Source organism: Euprymna scolopes, chromosome 6, assembly GCF_053919585.1.
Source record: "Euprymna scolopes isolate OS-2025 chromosome 6, ASM5391958v1, whole genome shotgun sequence".
Lineage (NCBI taxonomy): Eukaryota > Metazoa > Mollusca > Cephalopoda > Sepiida > Sepiolidae > Euprymna > Euprymna scolopes.
In genome coordinates, this window is record NC_136487.1 from 14,983,667 (window position 1) to 15,005,729 (window position 22,063).

Sequence of the window (22,063 nt, forward strand, 5' to 3'; positions counted from 1 at the left end):
CCATATTGTACAAAGCTTTCCTTATCTTTCTAGAAATTAGATCAAACTGATGTACTAAAAATGATAAAAGAATAACTCTTATGCAAATTGTGTTTCAGAATACGAAAGTCTAACGTGTCTTATCGCAATGTCTCCCATATGCCTCAAGAACCCGAAGTAAGAGAGTTAAAGATTTATGTGGGTAAGTTCATCACTTTTGCATTGGATTCTTTGCATTACTACTCTCATCTTGACCCGTGCCATAGTGGATAAAGTCTTTGATAAAAATCAGTTGTAATTTACACTTCTGGAGGTTGAAGGTTCAATCCTCAATGTGGGGGAGAAGGCACTCAAAATTACAATTGCAAATGACTTCTACCAAGTCATGGTTGAAGAAATAAGAATATGCTTCCCCTGTGAATTAAAGAAAGCGTTCCGTTTGAAATTCTGTGCAGATTCAGAGTTTGACAAGACTGACCTGAAGAAGGTCAGAGGTTATATTGACCGAAACATAAAACCACATAAGATGAAAACCTTAGTTTAACAAATTTAAATAATACCAAAAAAAAAAAAAGTAATTGTCCAATTTATTGCATTCCAAACTTATGCCAATTTCTAAGCAGTTAAGATCAATATCTACAATATTTAGATTCATTGTTAAACATTGCAATATCTTAAGAAATATGTTAAGTGGGTTAGTGGGACCCACCATTTTTCTTCCATACCCCCCCCCCCCTTTTTTTTTGCTCCCCTCACCATAAATTTCCTTCTTTATCACCATTTTCACACACTCGTAAACCATTTTCTATACACTAATTAATTTTCCACCGGTCTTTTATTCCCCACCCCCCTCCAACATGCCAATATCTACTGTAAACCATGTTTTTCTTCTACCACTTCCAGTTTTTTTGTATATTTGATCTGACTTTCAATAAATTCTGATTCGATGATCATTTCATAATTGTAATGAAATATCAAATTAACAAGCATAATTTTGTGCTAATTTTACTACTGATTTTTTTGCACACATTAACATGTATGCACATGTTAATGTGTGCATATTAACATTTACGGCTGGTGCTACCAGATCAGGCATGTCTGAAGATATTGGCTTCCGTAGTCAAAATGCACTTAACATTGATGCTTTTTGTTTTTCTACTTCCTTTTGCAAAATTTAATTATGTTGTGCAAAAACAAAAAAAAAAACCCACCTTTTCCCTCTTTTTTTTTTTTTTTTTAATTTTTTTTTTAATTACATTTTCACCCCAAACAAGGCAAATTGCCACTTTGGTGTAGGGGGCTACTATCAGGGGCAACAACTACTGGGGTACTATGTAGGGATTTGGGCAGCAAGGTGTCGGTTCACGTTACACTTGAACTTCTGCACGTCAGTACTGTTGGGGAAGCAGGGACCTGGAATGGAATTCCAGAGTCTTGCGGTTCTGGGGAAGAAACTATTGGAGTAAAAAGATCTTTTACATCTAGGGACCTCTACAGTGTGGGGGTGGGATCTAGTAGCCTGTCGGGTTTGTCGAGGGTGCTCGCGTCGTGGGGGCACAAGTGATTGCAGTTCATCAGAGCATTCACCACTAAAATACTTGTAGAACAGGCAGAGGGATGCAACATTTCGTCGATGGGACAGAGGCTGAAGCTTAGATGCCAGTTCAGGGCCTATCAGATTTGCGACTCTCTTTTGAACCTTGTCAAGGAGCGAGAGACTAGTAGCAGATGCACCAGCCCAGATGTGGCAGCAATACTCCATACATGGGCGAATGGTGGCCTTATAGAGGTACAGGATACTTTCGGGTGTTAGTAGTTTTCTAGCACGGTAGAGAGAGCCTACCTTTCTTGCAGCGGCCCTGGCAATGCCTTCAATGTAATTGTTCCAACTCATGTTTCCTGTGAACGTTAGGCCAAGGAGTTTGAAAGATGGACTCTCAGATAAAGGGTCGTTGGCCATTGCTATTGGTGGTAGAGAGGGTTTCTTGTAATTATTGAATGAAACTAGTTTAGTCTTGGCAGCATTGAACGCGACCAACCACTTTTGTCCCCATTCCACTACAGATTGGAGGTCTTCCTCTAGTGTTTCTGCCATTTCTTTAGAAATGTGTTCATTCGTCTTCCTGTCGTGTCTGCCATAGAGTGTAGTGTCATCAGCATATATACCCATCTCAGAGGCAATGTTGTCGGGGAGGTCATTTATGAATATCAGGAACAATAGAGGTCCAAGGATAGAACCCTGGGGCACTCCCGCATTTATATCATATTGTTTAGATGTGCGACCGTCGAGGACTACCTGGATTTTTCTCTTATCTAAGAAGGATTTAATTATGTTAAGTATTCTACCAGTGATACCGTAAGATCTAATCTTCCTGAGGAGACCCTCATGCCATACCCTGTCAAAAGCCTTAGATATATCTAGAGCTACCGCTCTGCCTTCCCCCGCTTTGTCCAGTGATTGGTATATACGTTCAGAGATCACGGTGAGGATGTCTGCTGTGGAACGGGCTTGTCTAAATCCATATTGTTTGTCAGTCAGTAGTTTAGCATCTGTAAGATGATGGACTAGAGCATGGTTAATTATGGTCTCAAATATTTTGGCAAAAAGTGGGAGGAGGCTAATGGGGCGATCTTCCTCTTCCACTTTCTGACTGGTCTTCTAATTTAAAATATGCTAAACATTAATACTTTTCCCTCTCTCATTGCAAAACTCATTCATGTTATGCAGGGCAGAGAACAAAAATGATAAAATCCACTATCAAAAAACCAAACATTACAGACTAGCAATTGAAGATACAAAGAGTTTGAAGAATAAAAAAAACCTACAAATGCAACATGAATATATTTCCAAAATAACGTGATTTGGCATTAAAAAACCCGAAAAGTGTTGATATGCTGTAAAATAAAACGGCAAACCAACATATACGGATACACAAGCATGCATATACAGGATGACCCAAAATGAACGGTCCCCAACTCTAATTAGGCCCCGTTTCTTAGTGTTTTGTCCGAATGAAATGAAACTTTGGTCATAACTAGTTTATTATATTCAAAACATCACATCAAAACACTAGGGTCTTTGGCCTTTTTTTCTCCATTGACTGTAAAATGCTCAGAAAAACAATTGAATGTCCTCTGTTTTTTTTTGCTTTTTTTTTTGGTCACCCTGTGTATATATATATATATATATATATATATATATATATATAATTGCTGTCAAAGAATATATCTTTAACAAAGCTCGACACTATTAAGAGGAGTGAGGACATTGCAAAGATGGGTGATCGCTATTGTGCTAGAAAAATACTTACACTTAAGAGTATCCTGTACCACTAAAAGGCCACCATTTGCCCATGCATGGAGTATTGTTGCCACATCTGGGCTGGCACATCTACCATTAGTCTCTCCCTCTTGGATAGGGTCAAAAAAAAAAGTCTTCAATCTAATAGGTCTCGCTTTGTCAACTAAGCTTCAACCCCTGACCCATCATTGCAATGTTGCATTTCTGTGCCTGTTTTACAAATATTTTAATAGAATGTGCTCTGATGAACTTGTTGTGCTTTTGCCCCTTCATGTACATATCTCCAACAAGCCCGCTTAGCACCAAAATCACACTCCCTTCACTGTTGAGGTCCCTAAATGCCAAAAAAATTATACTCTAATAGTTTCTTCTCTTGAACAGCTATACTTTGGAATTTCCTTCCTGCTACCTGCTTCCTTGACTAGTGGTATGCAGAAGTTTAAATGTAACATAAACCAACATTTTGTTAATCTTTCCTATGCATGGTCCCAAATAGTACTTCCAAGTTGCGATATGCCTTTTTAGGGGAAGAATGTGAGATTTAAAAAAAAAAAAAAAAAAAAAGGAATAAAAGTGATATGTAACTTTATTATATCATCAAAACAATAAGGAAAAGTAAAAGAGGAAAATTAAGAAAAAAAAAGAAGAAACCCTTTTAGGCCATGACATTTCGAAGCTAAATGATTCTCATCACTATTCCTATTGTGCTCATAATGTTGACCACTTTTTTGTAAAGTGTTATTGCATATATACCTATTGTTATTGAAAATTTTTTCATCAAAAGAATTATTACTAATTCTGTGGTCGATTGATATTGGAATAGTTACTTTAATAATCAAAGTATAAATAACATATATCGGGTCATAACTTTGTTTTAATGTATCGTTTATGTGTGTTCTGGATGAGGTTAAACGTAACGTCTTGATTTTATTTCAAGCTGTGATCTCAACTTTAAGTTGTAATTTTTTCATAGTTTTTTATGTAAAATTGATATTCAGCCTTAGATTTGCTAACATTTCTAATTATAGATAGGCTATTATCCCTAGAGTTCTATATCCTTAATATTAGATTCAATTAACTTAAATATATGGCACAATCACCTTGACACACCGGTTCTCGCCAGATCATCGAAGATAAGCAAAGTTGAGCTTAGCCAGTACCAGATGGGTGACCATTTGGGAAGGCAAGTAGCTGTATGTACTGCGAGGTAAAATATCAGGTTGGGAAACTGGCGTGGCCTATCCTTCTCTCGAGGGTAAATGGGCCTCTCTTAAGCATAGTAGGCAGTCTAGTGATGGCGTCACAAAAAAAAGTACCTTTGATAGCTCTGGCGAAGCATCAAGTATTCAGCTACTGACAAGATTTGAATTACGCTACAAACTCATGTAAGGAGTTCAATCTCGGCTACGGCCGTGCTGGATGGATCAAGCTTATTAAAAATAGTACTACATCCAATGTTTCATGCAAGTTAATTTTTAGTATTTATTTACTTTCATTTGTGACTTTAAATTGTAGTTGAATGATTATTGTTTTCAGTTGCCAAATCAAATGGTTACTGATTTGCCGATTAGAAAACCAGACAATTTAACCGTTTTTTTTTTTTTTTTTCTCCCTCATGTTTTGATGAATTTGATGTTGTAAACAAAATATAAATAATATACACAACACATATTTAAAAAGATATGGTTTAGGGTTTGGATGCCATTTTTTTTTCTTTAAGAAATCTTATTTATGTAGATTACATTTTTCTTTTCAGACAAAAAGTATGAAACTATCATCCTACCTATCTTTGGTATTCCATCTCCATTTCATATATCCACTATCAAAGTAAGTATTTTTCTCCCCCTTCAAATACAAAATTTGCTTCCTACTTTCATTATGCCTTAACTTGTTTTGGATATTGCTACTTTAGGTCTCCTGGCTCCCTCAAAGAGAGCCTATACAAAAATCTAGAAATGGGCAACTCTAATAATCTACGTTTAAAGAGCATCCGCATGTGTGTCCAACTAAAACATCAGTACTAAAATATTAAAACCCAGAAGCATTTATTTTATTTTTTTGTAACAAAAGTTTCCATCTGTAATCAAAATTTTTTTATTGCATTTTCACCCCAAACAAGGCACAGTACCACTTTGATGTAGGGGTCTACTATCTCGGACATAATTTGTTTGTAGGGGTACTATGTAGGGAGCTGAACAGCAAGATATCTGTTTACATTTGAACTTCTGCATGTCAGTGCAGTCGGGGAATCAGGAACCTGGAAGGAAATTCTAAAGTATAGCATTCCTAGGGAAGAAATTATTAGAGTAGAAGGCTTTCTTGCACTTAAGAATTTCTACTGTCTAGGGGTGGGATTTTGCTATTTGTTGGGGGTATTTGAAAACCCAACATTATTACAACTAAAAACAAAATACTGTAACATCGTTTCAGCATTTTAAATTATCGTAGATGAAAAAACTATTTAAGAATTCCTAAATCACTATTTTGAATTCATATGAAATTAATTTAAATGAATTGTAAATAATTTATTCTGTATTCATTTATTACTGAAAAGAAATGAAAATTGTTGATGTTTTTCTCTTCAAACTTTGATGTTAACAATTATATCATTTTTAAGATTAGGCATGGACTTCATTGGGTAGCCATGCAAGTATGGGGAAAAAAATTGAAACTATCCTATAGTTTCCTTTCATTCTTACTCCTTTAACCAATTTTAAAAGGTTTTTTTTTTCTTCTTTTGAGAGAGAGACATGATAAATTTTTTCCTTATTTCTTTCTAAATATATTCATTCAAGTGTCACATCAAATTTTTAATATTGCTTACAAATGATTGTGTTATTTGGCCTTTGTTGTTCATGTAAAATGAAATAATGATTTTATGTATTGTATGTTTTTTTTTCCTGTTATATTTTCCCCTTTTCCTGTTTTTTTTTTCTAGAATATCAGTCAGTCTGTTGAAGGAGATTACACCTATCTCCGAATCAATTTCTATCATCCAGGATCTGCTCTTGGCAGAAATGATGGCAGTGTCTTTCCAAATCCAGAAGCAACTTTTCTCAAAGAAATGTAAGTAAATACTTACCTATATAATTAATGTTTTGAAGGTGATGTGTGATACTTTTTTCAGTTAGGGGAGTGGGGGGGGGGTCACTAATGTAAAATTAATGCATACAACTTTTTTATCTATTAATTATCTATTTAAAAAAGATGCCATTGAGTAAAGTATCAGATTATCTACAGATATATATGTTCGTTGTGTAAATTGGTCATTTTTTAAACCAACGCATTTAAGGTGAAAACGTTATTACAATAATTCAAATTTGCAAGATTTCTGTTGTAATGCTTACGAATTCCAATTAATTGCTTAAAATGATTTTCTTTATAAAATAAAAGTACTTGATTAATTTTACATGAGTTTTGAAATATTTTAGTTTTGTCACAGGTATGTACATCATACAGATTTTTGTTTTTAATATAAGGGGAATTCAGGACAAAAACCATCATTCCATATAAAAATTATTTCATGCCTATGATTGCATTCCTTTTCGCTCTTAAAATTTAGACTTTTTAAAAATTTGTGATCAACTGGGTGTACCTCTTTAGTGTCACAAAGTTTGTGTTTCACTTTCTTATGGAATTGTTAGGTTGTTAAATTATTAAATCAGTTTTGTTAATGTTGTTTTAATCTGCTTATAAAATTGTAAGATGTATATAAGTTTAACTCCTTAATCTTTTTATAAAGAATTCGTATTCGGCAGTTTAAATGTTTCCAACTTCCTTTCAAATATCTAAGAGTTATCAAATACATGACGGGTAGTTTTTATTTATTTTTTTTGTCATAGAAATATTTTTCTTGTATTTTCTGTTTTCCAAAGAAAAAAGAAATTGAACTTGTTTTCATTTCACCCGATTGTTTCAGTACTTACCGAAGTTCAAACACAAAAGAACCTGGAGAGATTTCAGCACCATCATCAAATCTCAATACGGCATTCAGGTTGATAAAAGAAGTTCAGAAAAAGTTCAAAACTAGGGAGGCAGAGGAACGTGAAAAAGAGGTAGGAGTTTTATTTCATCCCCACCATCGACTCTAACATGATTAGGTAAAGATATGAACGAACCCTCTAGCAATATGTATTGTTTTAATATTAAACAATTTTTTTAAAAAAGAAAAAAAATTTTTTTTTTTTTTTATTTTAAATAATTTATTTTTCTTTCAGGGAATTGTCAAGCAAGATGTCCTGATAGTTAATCCAAACAGAGGAAACCCCAAGTTCAAGGATCTCTATATTCGACCAAATATTGTTTCTAAGCGAATTTCAGGAACTCTCGAAGCCCACACAAATGGTAAGTGATTGATCTTCAAAAATATTGTGTGTTGGAAAACAATGTCCTTTATCGATCATTCATTCATTCATATATATATATATACTAGCATTTCAGCCCGGCGTTGCCTGGGTGTTTGGAGGTGTATGTTGAGCAAAAAAAAAAAAAACTTTGACCCCTATTATTATTATTATTATTATTATTATTATTATTATTATTAAAATTCAAACCTGGCATAATGTTTTAATAAAATAATTATTTATTAGGAAGAATGTTTCTCTACAGAGAAAATCACATCAGTAAAAAAACAAAAAAACATTGAAATGTTTTCATTTTTAAATGTGAAAAAGAATCAAGTGTCAAAAGTATTTATGAAAGAAATGGTGTGAGAAATTGACATTATTTATATTGATAACATTTATCACAATTGATGACAAACAATTCACTGCATCCCTGTGCGAGAGTTACATTACCTCCCCTTGAAATGACAATCAATTAAAATATATTGTCATATAATGTAGATCAAAATTGCACAGTCTGATTTTACTTTGTGTAGTCCACTTCTCCATGACAAACCAGACAAAAATAAAAAATCTCTTTACTCAAATATTCTTATCACTATACATTTAAAATGGGGTGAAAAAAAAAAAAAAAACATAATCCAATACTCCTGCAAATAACCTACACATAAAAATCTACATTAAATGACAAAACAGGATGAATATACTGTTAAAAACATACCATCCTTAGTTTTTTGCAGTTTCACCTTAAACAAGGCACAGTGCCACTTTGATGTACGGGCTACTATCAGTGACATAAGTTGCCAGGATACTATCTAGGGAGTTGAGTAGCAAGATGTCTGTTTACATTACACTTGAACAGAAACCCGGAAGGGAATTCCAAAGTCTAACAGGTCTAGGGAAAAAAACTATTAGAGTAGAAGGCTTTCTTACATCTAGGAATTTCTACTGCGTAGGGGTGGGACTTTGCTGCTTGTCAAATTTGTTGGGAGTATTGATGTCGAAGGGGTACAAGGGCTTGTAGTTCGTTGGAGCATCCACCATGAAAATATTTGTAAAATAGGCAGATGGATTATTGCCAACCTTAAGTAATCTCTATATGTTCAATTCTTTGACTTTTAACTGATTTATTGCTTGTCTTTTTACGTTAACCCCTCCTTTTAGCATCGTGATGTCACATCCATTTCTGGTACACAGATAGTAAACTGAGTTTTGAGTACATGAGCTGACCCAAATTGAACCCTATTTCAACTTAAATATATAATGTCTTGGAAGTTTCTTTAAAACTATTTAAAAAAAAAAAAAATGGAAAATTATTTTGTCAGTAAATCAATTTTCTGCATTGCTGAATCATTTTACTTACATGAACAAATGTACACACACACACACAAGTGTTGATTAATATTAACAAAATGCCTTTACATTTTTTTGTTTGTTGTAAATTTATAAGTGATTTTAAAATGATTCAAAACAAATAATTTTTTTTTTTTCCTCCTAGGTTTTCGTTTTACATCGATACGCGGAGATAAAGTTGACATCTTATATAACAACATTAAACATGCATTTTTTCAGCCTTGCGATGGAGAAATGATCATCCTGTTACATTTTCATCTCAAAGTAAGCATCTGAAAAGAAAATTAGTTCTTCATTTATAATTTAACCTAATTAAAAATACAATGTTTTTATGACGTACATGCCCATCATGGAACAAAAATTATGTAAAGTCATCAAATTTTTGCTAAGAAAATCAAATTTTTTTGAGTAAGCAAAAAAAAAAAAAAAAAAAAGAATTGTCTTGCGTTGATGTTAAAAAAAAAAAAGAGCAGATAAGTCCACAATAATTGAAACCTTTGAGATCAGCCTTGTAATGCTATTGATTTCAAATTAATTGCTTAAAATTATTTAATGATTTTTATAAAAATAAAACTACTTGATCAATTTACGTGATTTTTGGAATATGACATTTTCATTCCGAGCGGGCATGTACATAAAGATTTTTTTTATAGTTCTGTTTTTTATTTTATTTATTTTTTATTTTTTTATTTAATTGGGTTGAATTCTAAGTAAGAACCAAATTAAATTTTCATTTACATCTACCATTCAAAGAAACAATGTATTATATATAGTTATAGTATGAATATATACTTATGACAAGTAATACTACAAAGAAATGTCTTTGATTCCCAAAAAGAAATCATCAGGCTAATTACACAGAATTACATTTAGGATCATTTTTACAGCTAAGCAATGCTTGATTTTATACTTTTATCACTACTGATTTATTTGAACCAATGAGTATCTTTGCCTGAAAAATAATCATTGGTTGATTTTTCATAATTTTGCATGCATATATAATCTTAGTTTTTTTTAACCTTTTAAAACTATATAAAAAACTTATTTAATTTATATTTTTTATCTTTCGTTGGAAAATTAGTCATTTAATCATCTGCAATCAATACATCAACTTGCTTTCTCGAATTCACAATAGTCTTAATGTTAATTTAAAGGATCATCTTTTGTTTACCATGAAACACTGTTTCGGGGATTTAATTTACATATGTATATGTATTAGCTTAGCATTATCTTATAATGTGCATATTTAAAAGTTCATAGATTTCATAGACTGAAAAATAAATTCTTGCCAACTATCTTTGACACCTGGTTGGCAGATTTAATAGCAATAAGTGTTGCGTAGTTATCTCTAATAAAGGAGATTGTGTGTGATCGTCTAATCAGAATTAATGTTGTGTGATCGTCTAGCGGTTCTTTCTATTAAATGATAGATTCATATGCCGTTGTGTGTGGGTGTGGTACATGTATTTTTCAACATACCTTCTGCTTCTTGGATGTTGGTCCATCTGGAACATCTCATGTCTTGGAGGGGAGACAGTACCTGTTTTGGACAAAGGTTCATTCATTCCAACACGATGAATTTGTTTTATAGTTTTTATTTCACTTTCCAGATGTCTTGCAGAAGATGGAAAGTGAATCTCTAGCTTGCGTAATACTTTTGGTCTCACCACGGCAGCCCCCCCCCCCACACACACACACACAGTGAAGGGGAGGAGACGTCTAAAGCCGTCTGTTGCCTTCTACGTCCAAACCAAATCTCTACAATTCAGCTAACCTGATCACGTGACTCACATGCAATCCGATCAGCTGATCCTGACTTCCGGTCAACGTGTCTCAATATAATTTACCCCCCCCCTCTCTCCCTCTCTCTCTCTCTCTCTCTCTCTCTCTCTCTCTCTCTCTCTCTATCCATTCTCTAACATAAGCAATAATCCTCTACTTACATATAAATGGCACTTTGTCGGTGTGTGAATTTGTTCCCTATGGACACCGAAACGACTGGGTCAATTTAAAAAAAAAAAACAAATCATACAGGTACTTTGTCTGGGAGTGCTCTTAGATAGGTTTTGTATCGGAATGTCTCTGATAATTATTGGCAATCGATAATTGAAAAAAAAAATGATTAAGGAATGAACAGTCCAATTTTGACCAGTTAACACTCTGATACAGCCTAACATCACAAGTGCATTCAAGAAGTTTTATTACCGCACAAGCAGAAAAACTAACAGTATATTGTTTAGGGGTGCGTTCGAAATGAATGTTTCTGATTAGAGCACAGTTGAACCATGATACTTGACTTTTGCATTTTAAAATTTAATTCAAGCCATTCGAGTCCTAAATTAGAGCAGACAATCGATTTGGTTGAAAAATGGGTGATTTCACTGATGTTGATGACAATAAAATATTGGAAGTCTGAAACATTTGCTGATCCTCATTCAATCCCAGGCAACGTTGGGTCTGTCTGCTAGTGTTGTCTACTGCCAATCACTGTAACACAAGGAAGTACCATTGACTTTACTGGCATTTACTTATGTTAATATTTTGACTTGCTGAAATTAGGATTTTTTTTCCTTTTCTTTTTTTTTTTTTTTTTCAAACTAAGGCTCATTATTGCTTGACCATAAGATCTTTATTTTTATCAAGTTAAACTATTTCTTTAGACTGCTTAGTTTAATTCACATACAATCCTATGATATACAACATAATCATATTGACATGCTGGTCCTCATTAAATCACAAAAGTTGAGCAATAATGAGCCTGGTCAGTACCAGATGGGTGACCATTTGGGAATAGAGCTGCAAAAGTCTTACATCACCATCTCCCTTAACGGGGATATACATGTGACTGGGGATCACTTGTGGATTTCATACTCCCAAGAAACTTCCGCCCTTAGAGGAAACTAGTTAAACCTGCCTAGGGTGAGTGCCACTTTGGTTCAGTAATCCTATGAGAATCTTTCTCTCAAATTATTAAGAAGTTAGAATTATTAAAACATTTTCATCATTTTGCAGTTTATTCTAAGGCTTTTTTTTTTTTTTTTTGACAATTGAATAAAATTCAAATGTTAAAATTTTACTTAATGTTGTTGCTTTTTTATTTTTTTTTTAAATTTATTTTTTATTTTGTTTTCAGCATGCCATCTTATTTGGCAAGAAGAAACATATTGACGTCCAATTCTACACAGAAGTCGGTGAAATCACCACAGATTTAGGCAAACATCAACACATGCACGACAGAGATGATCTTCGAGCTGAGCAAGTGCGTTAACAGATTATTTTCTTTCCAAATAGAAACCATTCATGAAAAATGGGTAGTAGTCACTGGAGGTCAAGTTTGGAGAATAGGATGGAAGCAATTCTAAATGTGTGATACGATTGATGCCCCCTAGGAAATAAAAAAGTGATGCTAAGTACATGCGTTTAACTTATTTGTACTTAAGGTAGAATTGTGTTTTTTAGTGGTCAAAAATACAAAAAAAAAAAAAAAAACAAATACATAACAAATAAAATGTACTTGTACACTTATGTTACCATGCTGAAATAATAGCATTATTTAGAAACCCGTTCTTAACATGGGGAAGGAAGGGTGTTTTTTGTTAACTATTCTGTACTTTTACCTTACAATTAAATAAAAAAAGATATCGTGAAACTTGAATTTTTAATTCATTGTCAAGACTATTTTTTGAATCTGTAAAACAAGCCCGTTTTTTTTTTTTCTTCTTACTGAAGATATCTAAATAATAATAATTAGGCGGTTCGATAAAGAATTTTATTGTGATGCATTTTATAATTTTTTACCTTGTTTCGACCTTAACATTTTTTTTTAAAATGACTACCATTTAAGGTTTTCGGGTATGCTGATAACGAATATCGCATTTAAATTTTCCGCAAATAAGTAGCTTTCTGAATATTAAGCAATGTCATTTCTTACGTTATTGCTGGTGGCCATCTTGGTATATGCGTTTGTGCATAGTTTTTCGGGGTTGCGTTTGCGAATATCAAGATGGCCACCAGCGATAACATAAGAAATGACATTGCTTAATATCCTTATTTATTTGCAGAAATTTAAATGTGATATTCGTTTTCAGCATACCTTAAAACCTATAGAAGTAATTTTAAATGTTAAGGTGGAAACAAGGTAAAAAATTACCGTTTTATTTCTTTGTTTACATAGTTGAATTTTCAGTAAAACAACAGAATAGAAATGACAAAAATTACCATCAACTGGTGAATATATAGTTGTTGCTTATCAGGATTCCTGGTACTGTGAAAGTTACATTGAGGATTTATGTAGAGTACGATTTAGGGTTGCATCTCAGAAAATAAGGGTATATTTTGTGCCAGATAGAGAGGATTTACAAAATTAAAAATTGGACTGGTCCCAAAATGCATAAATTCTGGTCGACTATGGGAATTTCCATCTTTTACAGAAATCCAAAATCTATATGAAAATTTTTCTTTGATTTATTTCTGAGATTAATTCATATCTACTCATTTTTTTTTTCTTCTTTGAGGGGAGTAGTAAATACTGGCCATGAATGCTCTTTAGGTATTCAATGGCTACACCCAAGATTAAACTCTCCTTTGGTGAGGAGGCAGGAAAATGCCTATTCTCAAAGCTATATTTAAATACCACTATAATACTTAGTTTTGTTCATGAATAGACACCCACTGTATGATACCATGCGCCAGTTTAAAAAAAATTGAAATTTGTACATCTTGATTTATAATTCATGGCTTATGGTAAAGAGATACATCAAATTTGACTGCATAATCAGAAAGAACACACAATTTTACATAAGACTTCCAAGTTTCATGAGAATAACTTGAAAAATAAATAAATGGTGGCGAAATTACTGAATTTCTGGAAATGTTGAGGTCTGTAATTTAGCCAACTTTTTCTAAAGAAAAATGTTCATGGAAAAGCCTTTAGCACTTAAAATTCTCATAACTTTTGAACTACTGATGGTATTTGCATAATTCAAACGGTTTTAAGCATCTTTTACATAGCTCTTTTCATGCAAATTGATAAAATAATAATTATCTAAAAAAGAAAAAATCAACTTGTAATCCTATATATATATATATATATAGAGAGAGAGAGAGAGCACTTTTTTTTGATATTTAGTATTTTGAAATTTTTTCTTTTTTTTTACTTGGATATTTAGTATTTTTGCCATATTTAGTTTTATTGTTAGTATTAGTAGATCGTGTACAATTATATACAATAACTAATCTATTATATAAATCTCGGTGGTGTGTGTGTGTTTTTATGTTTGCTACAAACTTTTGTCATCTGCATCGAACAGGCACAAATCTGGTATCGTTAGAAAAAGCTGTCTCTCAGACACATAAAAATCAAAAAAGTTGGGAAAATCAAGTTATTTCATGTAAAAATGTCATTTTGTTTGAAGGAGGGATCAGGTAAAAACCTTGTTCTTGGTGCTGTTTGTTAATTGCACATGCACGAATGATCAATTTGTTGTTTCATTTTAAAAAAACTAAATTTGCAATATCATGTCTGTGTCATCGTGGTCTGATCGATTGTTGCTTACGAACTAACTTTTGCAAGTTCGCGTCCACCACACAGCATTTTTGCTTTTGGATTCATTTCTGGCTGATGGCACCCAAGTCCTGTTTCATTTTTTATTTATTTTTTTATTAACTCTACTAATTAAAATATATTTAACTATATTTTACAACAGTGCAACAGTATATATGTGTGTGTGTGTATATATATATATATTTTTTTTTTATTATTTTTGTAAAATTTTCCTCTATTTATTAGAATTTTATGAATGAAATATAAAAAAGAAGCATTGTCTTGGATCGATAAGAAAAAACTTTTGAAGAATATCAAATTAATTTTCTTTTTTTTCTTTTCAGGCTGAGAGAGAGCTTAGGAACAAATTAAAATCAGCGTTTAAGAGTTTCTGTGAGAAAGTTGAAAATATAACAAAACAAGAAGTTGAATTTGACACCCCATTCAGGGAACTTGGTTTTCATGGCGCCCCTTACAGAAGCACCGTTCTTCTACAGCCGACTAGTGGCTGCCTCGTTAACCTCACTGATTGGGTAAGTCAACCCCTCTCCTCTATCAATTTCTCTACATTACAACCCAACACTTTCTCTTCTGGTCATTTTTTTGAAAAGTTGATTAGTCTTCAAGTGAGGAAAGATGTAATTATTTTGTTGCAGGTTTAAATATAAACTTGTCGAACACTGCTTTTTTTTTTTCTTTTTTCTTTTTTTTTTCCTTTTTTTTCTTTTCTTTTTTTTCTTTTTTTTCTTTTTTTTTTCAACATTAGGTGCAGAATTTATGGAACTGAACGAACAATTATATAAGCATATGTTATGAACTAATCAACTAGTGGCAAAAATAATGCAATAACTGCACACAGAAAAATCTGCAATAGCTTGCATTGAGATAAAATCGAAAGACAATCATGTTTAATGTTGATTCTGTGCCCTGAAGGAGGAAGCAAGCGGGCAGTCGCTTTTTTTGTGTCACTTTTCCTGCCACAACTAGTGGAACCTTTGAATTGGTTTTTAATTAGATTGAATACCGGATAAGAACCTTTTACAGAATTCACATTATCTAACCCCCCCCCCCTTCCCCCCCCCCTCTCTCTCTCTCTCTCTCTCTCTCTTTCTTTCTTTTTTCAAATTTGATCAAATAATCTGAAAGAATAAAGTGTTGGCTGAGAATTTAGTATCAAGAATATTCTGAATTCGTAGCCAATGATTTTTCTTTCAAATTGGGGAGGGGCATTTTTTTTTTTTAATTTTTTTTTTTTTTTTTTTATTCAATTTTCACCCCAAACAAGGCACAGTGCGACTTTGAAGCAGGGGGCTACTATCAGGGACTTAATTAGCGGGGTCATTATGAAGGGAGATGAGTAGAAAGATGAGATGTTTGTTAACATTACACTTGAACTTCTGCATATCAGTGCAGTTGGGAAAGCAGAATCCCGGAAGGGAGTTCCAAAGACCCGCAGTTCTGGGGAAGAAACTATTGGAGTAAAAGGCTTTCTTGCACCTAGGGATCTCTACTGTAAAAGGATGAGACTTAGTAGCTTGTCGGGTTTGTCGGGGGTAGTTACGTCGGGGAGGTACAAGTGTTTGCATTAGATAATGTAAAGCTTTTTTTATTGTAAAATCTTGGAAGTTTGGATATTTACTTATATATAAATTTAAAATATTACCTACATATATACTACCCTTCCAATTTACCCTTATATTGTATCTACTTTTAATTACTTTTTACCATGTCTTATTCCTTCATTCTCATTTCATTTCTATATGTCATTAACACCAGTTTTTTTCGATATTTGTATAATTCTGGACCTTCTCCTCTGATGAGATGCATTTAACTTCAAAATGTCATAGCCTAAAGTTTTTTTCATTTCTCCTTCACTTTTCTTTATTGTCCTGATGATATAATAACGTTATATATAACTTTTATTCCTCAGCTTTCATTTTATATATATATATATATATATATATATATATATATATATATATATATCTCACTTATATTAAATATCTTGTTTTGCAGCCTCCATTTGTCGTCTCCCTGGACGAGGTAGAGTTGGTTCACTTTGAGCGCGTTCAATTCCATCTGAAAAATTTTGACATGGTGTTTGTCTTTAAAGATTACGCTCATAAAGTAGCAATGGTAAATGCTGTACCCATGAATATGCTGGACCATGTAAAAGAGTGGTTGAAGTAAGTCCAATATGATTACATCTTTATTTGTGTATAATCATCATAATAAAGTTTGCAAAAACATATTGCAAAAATTACACAATAAATGTGGTCAAATTCGCTAGGAGTAGGATGGTATTCGTTCATCTTTTTTTGGTCTAATCTATTAAATTAGTTCCACTCACCGCATATGGCATTCATACTATGAACAATCCTACTTAATATTGTCCTCAGGTTTTGATGTTTTTTATTTTTGCAAAACTTTATATACAGCTTCAATTCCATCAGTTAAGGGTGGATATCTCTACTGAAAAGCAGGTAGTATTTACAGCAAAACTAAATAAAATGCTACGCTAGGTGGTTAGTAAGACCTCCGCAATCGACTAAGGTAGAAATGAGCTGGTGTGATTCTGTCTTATTTTTTTTTTTTTTTTTATAAATCGATCTTTTTCAAAAATGGTAAAATTTTATTCTGTAATTTTTAGAAAAAAATAAATTCATTTGTATAAATTCTGCAACTTTTATTTAAAAAAAAATAATTGTACAACAAGATCCAGTGTCTTCTCTTAAATTAAACACTCATTGCTGTGTTGGTTAAACTATCTAGTTAACCCAATTACACTATAAAGTTATTCTTTTTTATTTTTAGTATACAACGATCAAGATCACCCCAAAAGTATTTCAAAAACGATCATGTCAATCCTTGACATTTCTGGGCACTTCTCAACTAGAAATAAGTTTACTTGACAACACTTATGTTTGATATCTCTTCTGCCTCAAATATTACACGTCTTAATAGTGTCACTGACTCCCAATTAAAAAAAAAAATTATTCGCCTGAAAATTAAACATTCTCTCCAAAATAAGTTACTAAATATCATTGACAAGCAGTTTCTCATCAGTGAAGTTGATTAATCTTAATATTTGGAAATAAGTGATCATTTAACTTACGTACTTCGTTCACACTCCTAGGCTCAACATTCACAGGCAACATGAATTGGAACAAATACATTGAGGACATTGCCAAGACTGCTGCAAAGAAAGTGGGCTCTCTATTGTGCTAGGATACTCACACCTTTAGTAGCCTGTATCTCTACACGCATGAAGTATTGTTGCCACATCTGGGCTAATACCTTTGTCCATTGCTATTAATCTCTCACTCCTAGACAAGCTTCAAAACTAGTTTCCAACCTGATAGTTCCTGCAATAGCAACCAAACCTTTGTCCCATTGCAGAAATGTTGCATTCCTGTGCCTGTTTTACAAATATTTTAATGGAATGTGCTCTGATGAGCTCAAAGCTTTTGTACCCCCACGATGTAGGTACCTTCAACAAACCAAACAAGCAGCAAAATTCCACCCCTACACTGTTGAAATCTCTAGATGCCGGAAAGCCTTCTACTCGAATACTTTCTTCCCTGAAACTGTTAGACTTCGAAATTCCCTCGAATTCCATCATTGTATTGACATTCAGAAGTTCAAGTGTAATGTTTTTTTTACATAGGCATCACCACATTATCAAGGCCAAGAGGCCACTCAAGGATAAGGGTTAAAGAGTGTACAGTAGAAATTGGACAATATAGTAATCATTAGTAATGAAAATTTGGTAAATTTGATAACTTATATGGAATGGCTCATCAAGAACTTATTTACGTTAGACTTGAAGACAACCATATTGTAGTCAGCCGGAAAGCAGGAAAACGGAAGACAATTCCACAGGCGAGCAGTTCTAAGAAAGAAGCTTTGTTCATGGAATCTATGTTTAGGTTTAGGCACAGATAAAGAGTTGGGGGAATTATTGATAGTGTTTACAGCTAGACGAGTGTTTCTTGTGAAAGTTTTGCGAGGGGGGACCATAGATTGAAGCTCAGTCGAACACTTTCCATGAAAATAACGATACATCAGAGACAAACTCGCAACATCTCTTCTGTGAGATAGAGGTTGCAAGGAAGAGAAAAGGACATCTCCTACGAGGCTACGAAGTCTATTTTGAACTCTATCAAGGCAGGCCAAGTCCTTTCTAGCAGCTCCTGCCCAGATGTGGCAACAGTATTCCATCCTTGGACGTACCTGGCTCTTATATAGATAGAGAATAGCATCAGCAGTGAGATATCTACCGGATTGATAGAAAGATCCCACCATTTTTCCAGCGGCCTTGGCAACAGATTTGATGTATGTGTTCCATTTAAGATCAGGAGTAATGGTCAAGCCAAGAAGCTTGTCAAAACTTGAGGCCTCCTGAAGATGAGAGCCATTCATTTCAATTGATGCCAGATGTGGATCAGAATGTTGATGTAAAGAGAGAAGCTTGGTTTTAGATGCATTAAAAGTAACCAGCCACTCCTTTCCCCATTGTACTACGTGCTCAAGATCAGAGGAGAGAGAATTGGAGAGAACTTGATCGTTTACTGTCTTAGATGTGCTACCATAAATGGTAGTGTCGTCAGCATAGATGTCTACAAATGATGTAAGGATGTGATTTGGAAGATCATTAATGTAGATCAGGAAAAGAGTTGGGCCCAGGATGGATCCCTGAGGGACACCGGCATTAATACTGTGAGCTTCTGATTTTTGCCCCTCAACTACTACTCTTATGAACCTATCAGAAAGAAATGATTTAATAATTGAGAAGACATTTCCAGCAATACCATAGCTAGAGCTCTTATGAAGTAAACCTTTATGCCATACCCTATCAAAGGCCTTAGATATGTCAAGAGCAATTGCCCTAGAAAGGTTGCCTCCGTCGAGAGATTTGCTAATCCTATGAGATATAACTGTAAGCATATCTGCTGTAGATCTAGCAGAACGGAAACCATATTGAGTGTCACTAAGAAGGTTATTTTTGTTGAGATGGTTGATTACTTTTGTATTTAACACAGATTCCAGCAACTTACTCATGACGCACAGGAGACTTATTGGCCTGTACTGAGAGGGGGATGAGCGATCACCTGAATTCTTAAATACAGGGCTTACTGATGAAATTTTCCAGGGAGATGGGAAACTATTCTCCTTAAGACAACGTTTAAACAGTTTTGTAAGTATGGGCGCTAGTTCAGGTTGAAGTTTTTTGAGTACTATAATTGGAATACCATCAGGGCAAGTTGCTTTACTGGAATCAAGGTTTTTGATTAGCTTGGCAACATCACGTACAGATATACGTATATCACATAGCGTGTTTTCTGATACAGGAGGAAATATTGGGGGTTGGCGGCCTTGGTCGCAAAGGGTAGAATTAGCTGCAAAGTTCTTGACAAAGAGTTTGGCTTTGTCTGATGCTGACGAGATTACCTCAGGTCCATTGATAATAGTTGGGATGGAGCACACGCTTCTGTTCAGGATTCTGTTTGCTATTTGCCAAAACTGGTGGGAACCAAGCCGCTGCTCAGCTACTTTGGACTTAACAGATAGAGCATACAACTCTCTTGCATTCTTTATTACTTTCTTCCAATGGTTGCTGGCAGTCCTGAAAGCGGCTTTAGTTTTCATACATCTATTACGTTGGAAACAGTGGAAAAAGTGATTTCTGTGCGCAATGGCAGCAGCACATTCTGGAGAGAACCATGGCTGACTGTTAGGTTTTTGCTGAAACTTTTTCGAGAGTATGAAACATCTCGCTGCCCAACTCCCTACATAGTATCCCTGTAAATTTAGTCCCAAATAGTAGCCCCTTACATCAAAGTGGCACTGTGATGGGGTAAAAATTAACAGAAAAAAAAGGAATACTACTGTAATTGGATCTCTTTAAAAAAAAAAAAAAAGATAAAAAAAAAGATAAAAAAAAAAATAAAAAAATCTTTTTTCTTCCAAATGTACAGAAACTTTAAAACGCTCTACAAAAGATGCAATTTCTTAATATCATATATGAATAGATTTTATTGGTTCATCAGTCACAACTTTTGAATGTAATAAATACATTACAGAAGAAAATATTTCATTACTAGTAAATAATTAAACATTAAAAACGGGGTGGGGATGAGGTTAAATAGCCCGTTGACTTAGAATGAGTGCTTTATGCCAAATTGATGGTTGAATTTGGTTAAATTTGTGCTCATTTTTGCATTAAAGATTAATCACTAATTGTGCACCAAACGGATACTATGATACTTAGTTTGCTGCACTTTATAACAAAAGGTTGCTCAGTAGTTTCAGAGAAAAAGTTGAATGTACAAAAAGAAATATGAGGGTCGTTCAAAAAGTAGTTTCCTAGTTTTTTTAATGCTCAAAAATATAAATAGTATATACTAGAATTTCTCCCCTACCAGAAGGGAGATCTGATGTTGCCCGGGATTTAATGAGTATCAACAAATGTTTCATCCTCTCATTTTATTGTCATCAAAATCTATGAATTTTTCAATCAAATTGATTTATTACCTGCTCTAGTTGGGAACTCTCCACATTGCACCAGGATAAAGCTTCACGTGCCTCCCCACAGTGACCTAGTTTACATTGGATTGTAGAGAGACTATTGTTGATTTTATAAAATTATTTTTAGTATAATGGCTTAAAAGTTAAAAATGCAAATATCAAGTATTGTCATTCAATTATACTCTAAATAGAAACATTCATTTCGAAAACGCCCTTGTTATATCAAAGAACTTACCGTTTATGTAAAAAAAAAAAAAAATTTGCCCAGCTGTTTAGAACTCTATAGGGAATGAACTCGCACACAGTTCTTTTTATATAATAGAGACAGGGTCCATAATTCTAGTAAAGTAAAACATTTTTATTGACAGTTTGTAAGCCAATATATATTTAACGAACAGTATTATTAAAACCTGAACATTATTATAATAACTAAAAATATACTTTTCTATTTGAGTCTATAAGTTGTATAATAGGTTTTGATATATATATTCTGAAATGGTTGATCTTCTAAATACTAAGCTTATATTTTTAGAAAATAATGTTGGTCTTTTATTCTTTTATTAATTGTATTTGTTATTTTAACTAACTTCATCCACGGAAATGAAAAATTATTTCTGTTTCACCTGTGTGTGTGTTTTTTTTTTTTTTTTTTTTTTTTTTAAATCATCTTCAATGAACATTGCTATTTTTATGGCAAGTTTTTTCTGATATATTTACCATGTTGCTGTAATGTAACAATTAAAAATGATTTTTTATTTACTTGTTTTTGTCTGTATTTTATTTTAATGAATATTAACAATTTGAAAGATTAGGTTTAAAAATGAACCTTAAAAAAACAATTTTATCGACATCAAATAAATCTTAAATTACTTTGCGTTTTTGTCTATGAATACAAAAAAGTGATAACTATTGTACTAACATAAGTATATAATTAACTAGTTTATTAATTTATTAACTATAACAAATTATTTAGTCATTAGATAACTAGCTATACTTATCTGGCATTGCCCAGTTAAT

At 33.2% G+C, this 22,063-nt stretch overlaps 1 protein-coding gene across 1 annotated transcript in view; it reads left to right on the forward strand.

The window, feature by feature from the left end:
• LOC145277528 (FACT complex subunit SPT16-like) overlaps window positions 1-22,063 on the forward strand; it is a 119,174-nt gene that overhangs the window by 90,560 nt on the left and 6,551 nt on the right. The window contains exons 14-22 of the mRNA XM_080128975.1: window positions 99-181; window positions 5,037-5,107; window positions 6,219-6,346; window positions 7,200-7,335; window positions 7,498-7,624; window positions 9,122-9,240; window positions 12,110-12,235; window positions 14,863-15,051; window positions 16,535-16,704. Of these exons, the coding sequence (XP_079985101.1) occupies window positions 99-181; window positions 5,037-5,107; window positions 6,219-6,346; window positions 7,200-7,335; window positions 7,498-7,624; window positions 9,122-9,240; window positions 12,110-12,235; window positions 14,863-15,051; window positions 16,535-16,704 (1,149 nt within the window). The remainder of the gene's footprint in view (window positions 1-98; window positions 182-5,036; window positions 5,108-6,218; window positions 6,347-7,199; window positions 7,336-7,497; window positions 7,625-9,121; window positions 9,241-12,109; window positions 12,236-14,862; window positions 15,052-16,534; window positions 16,705-22,063) is intronic.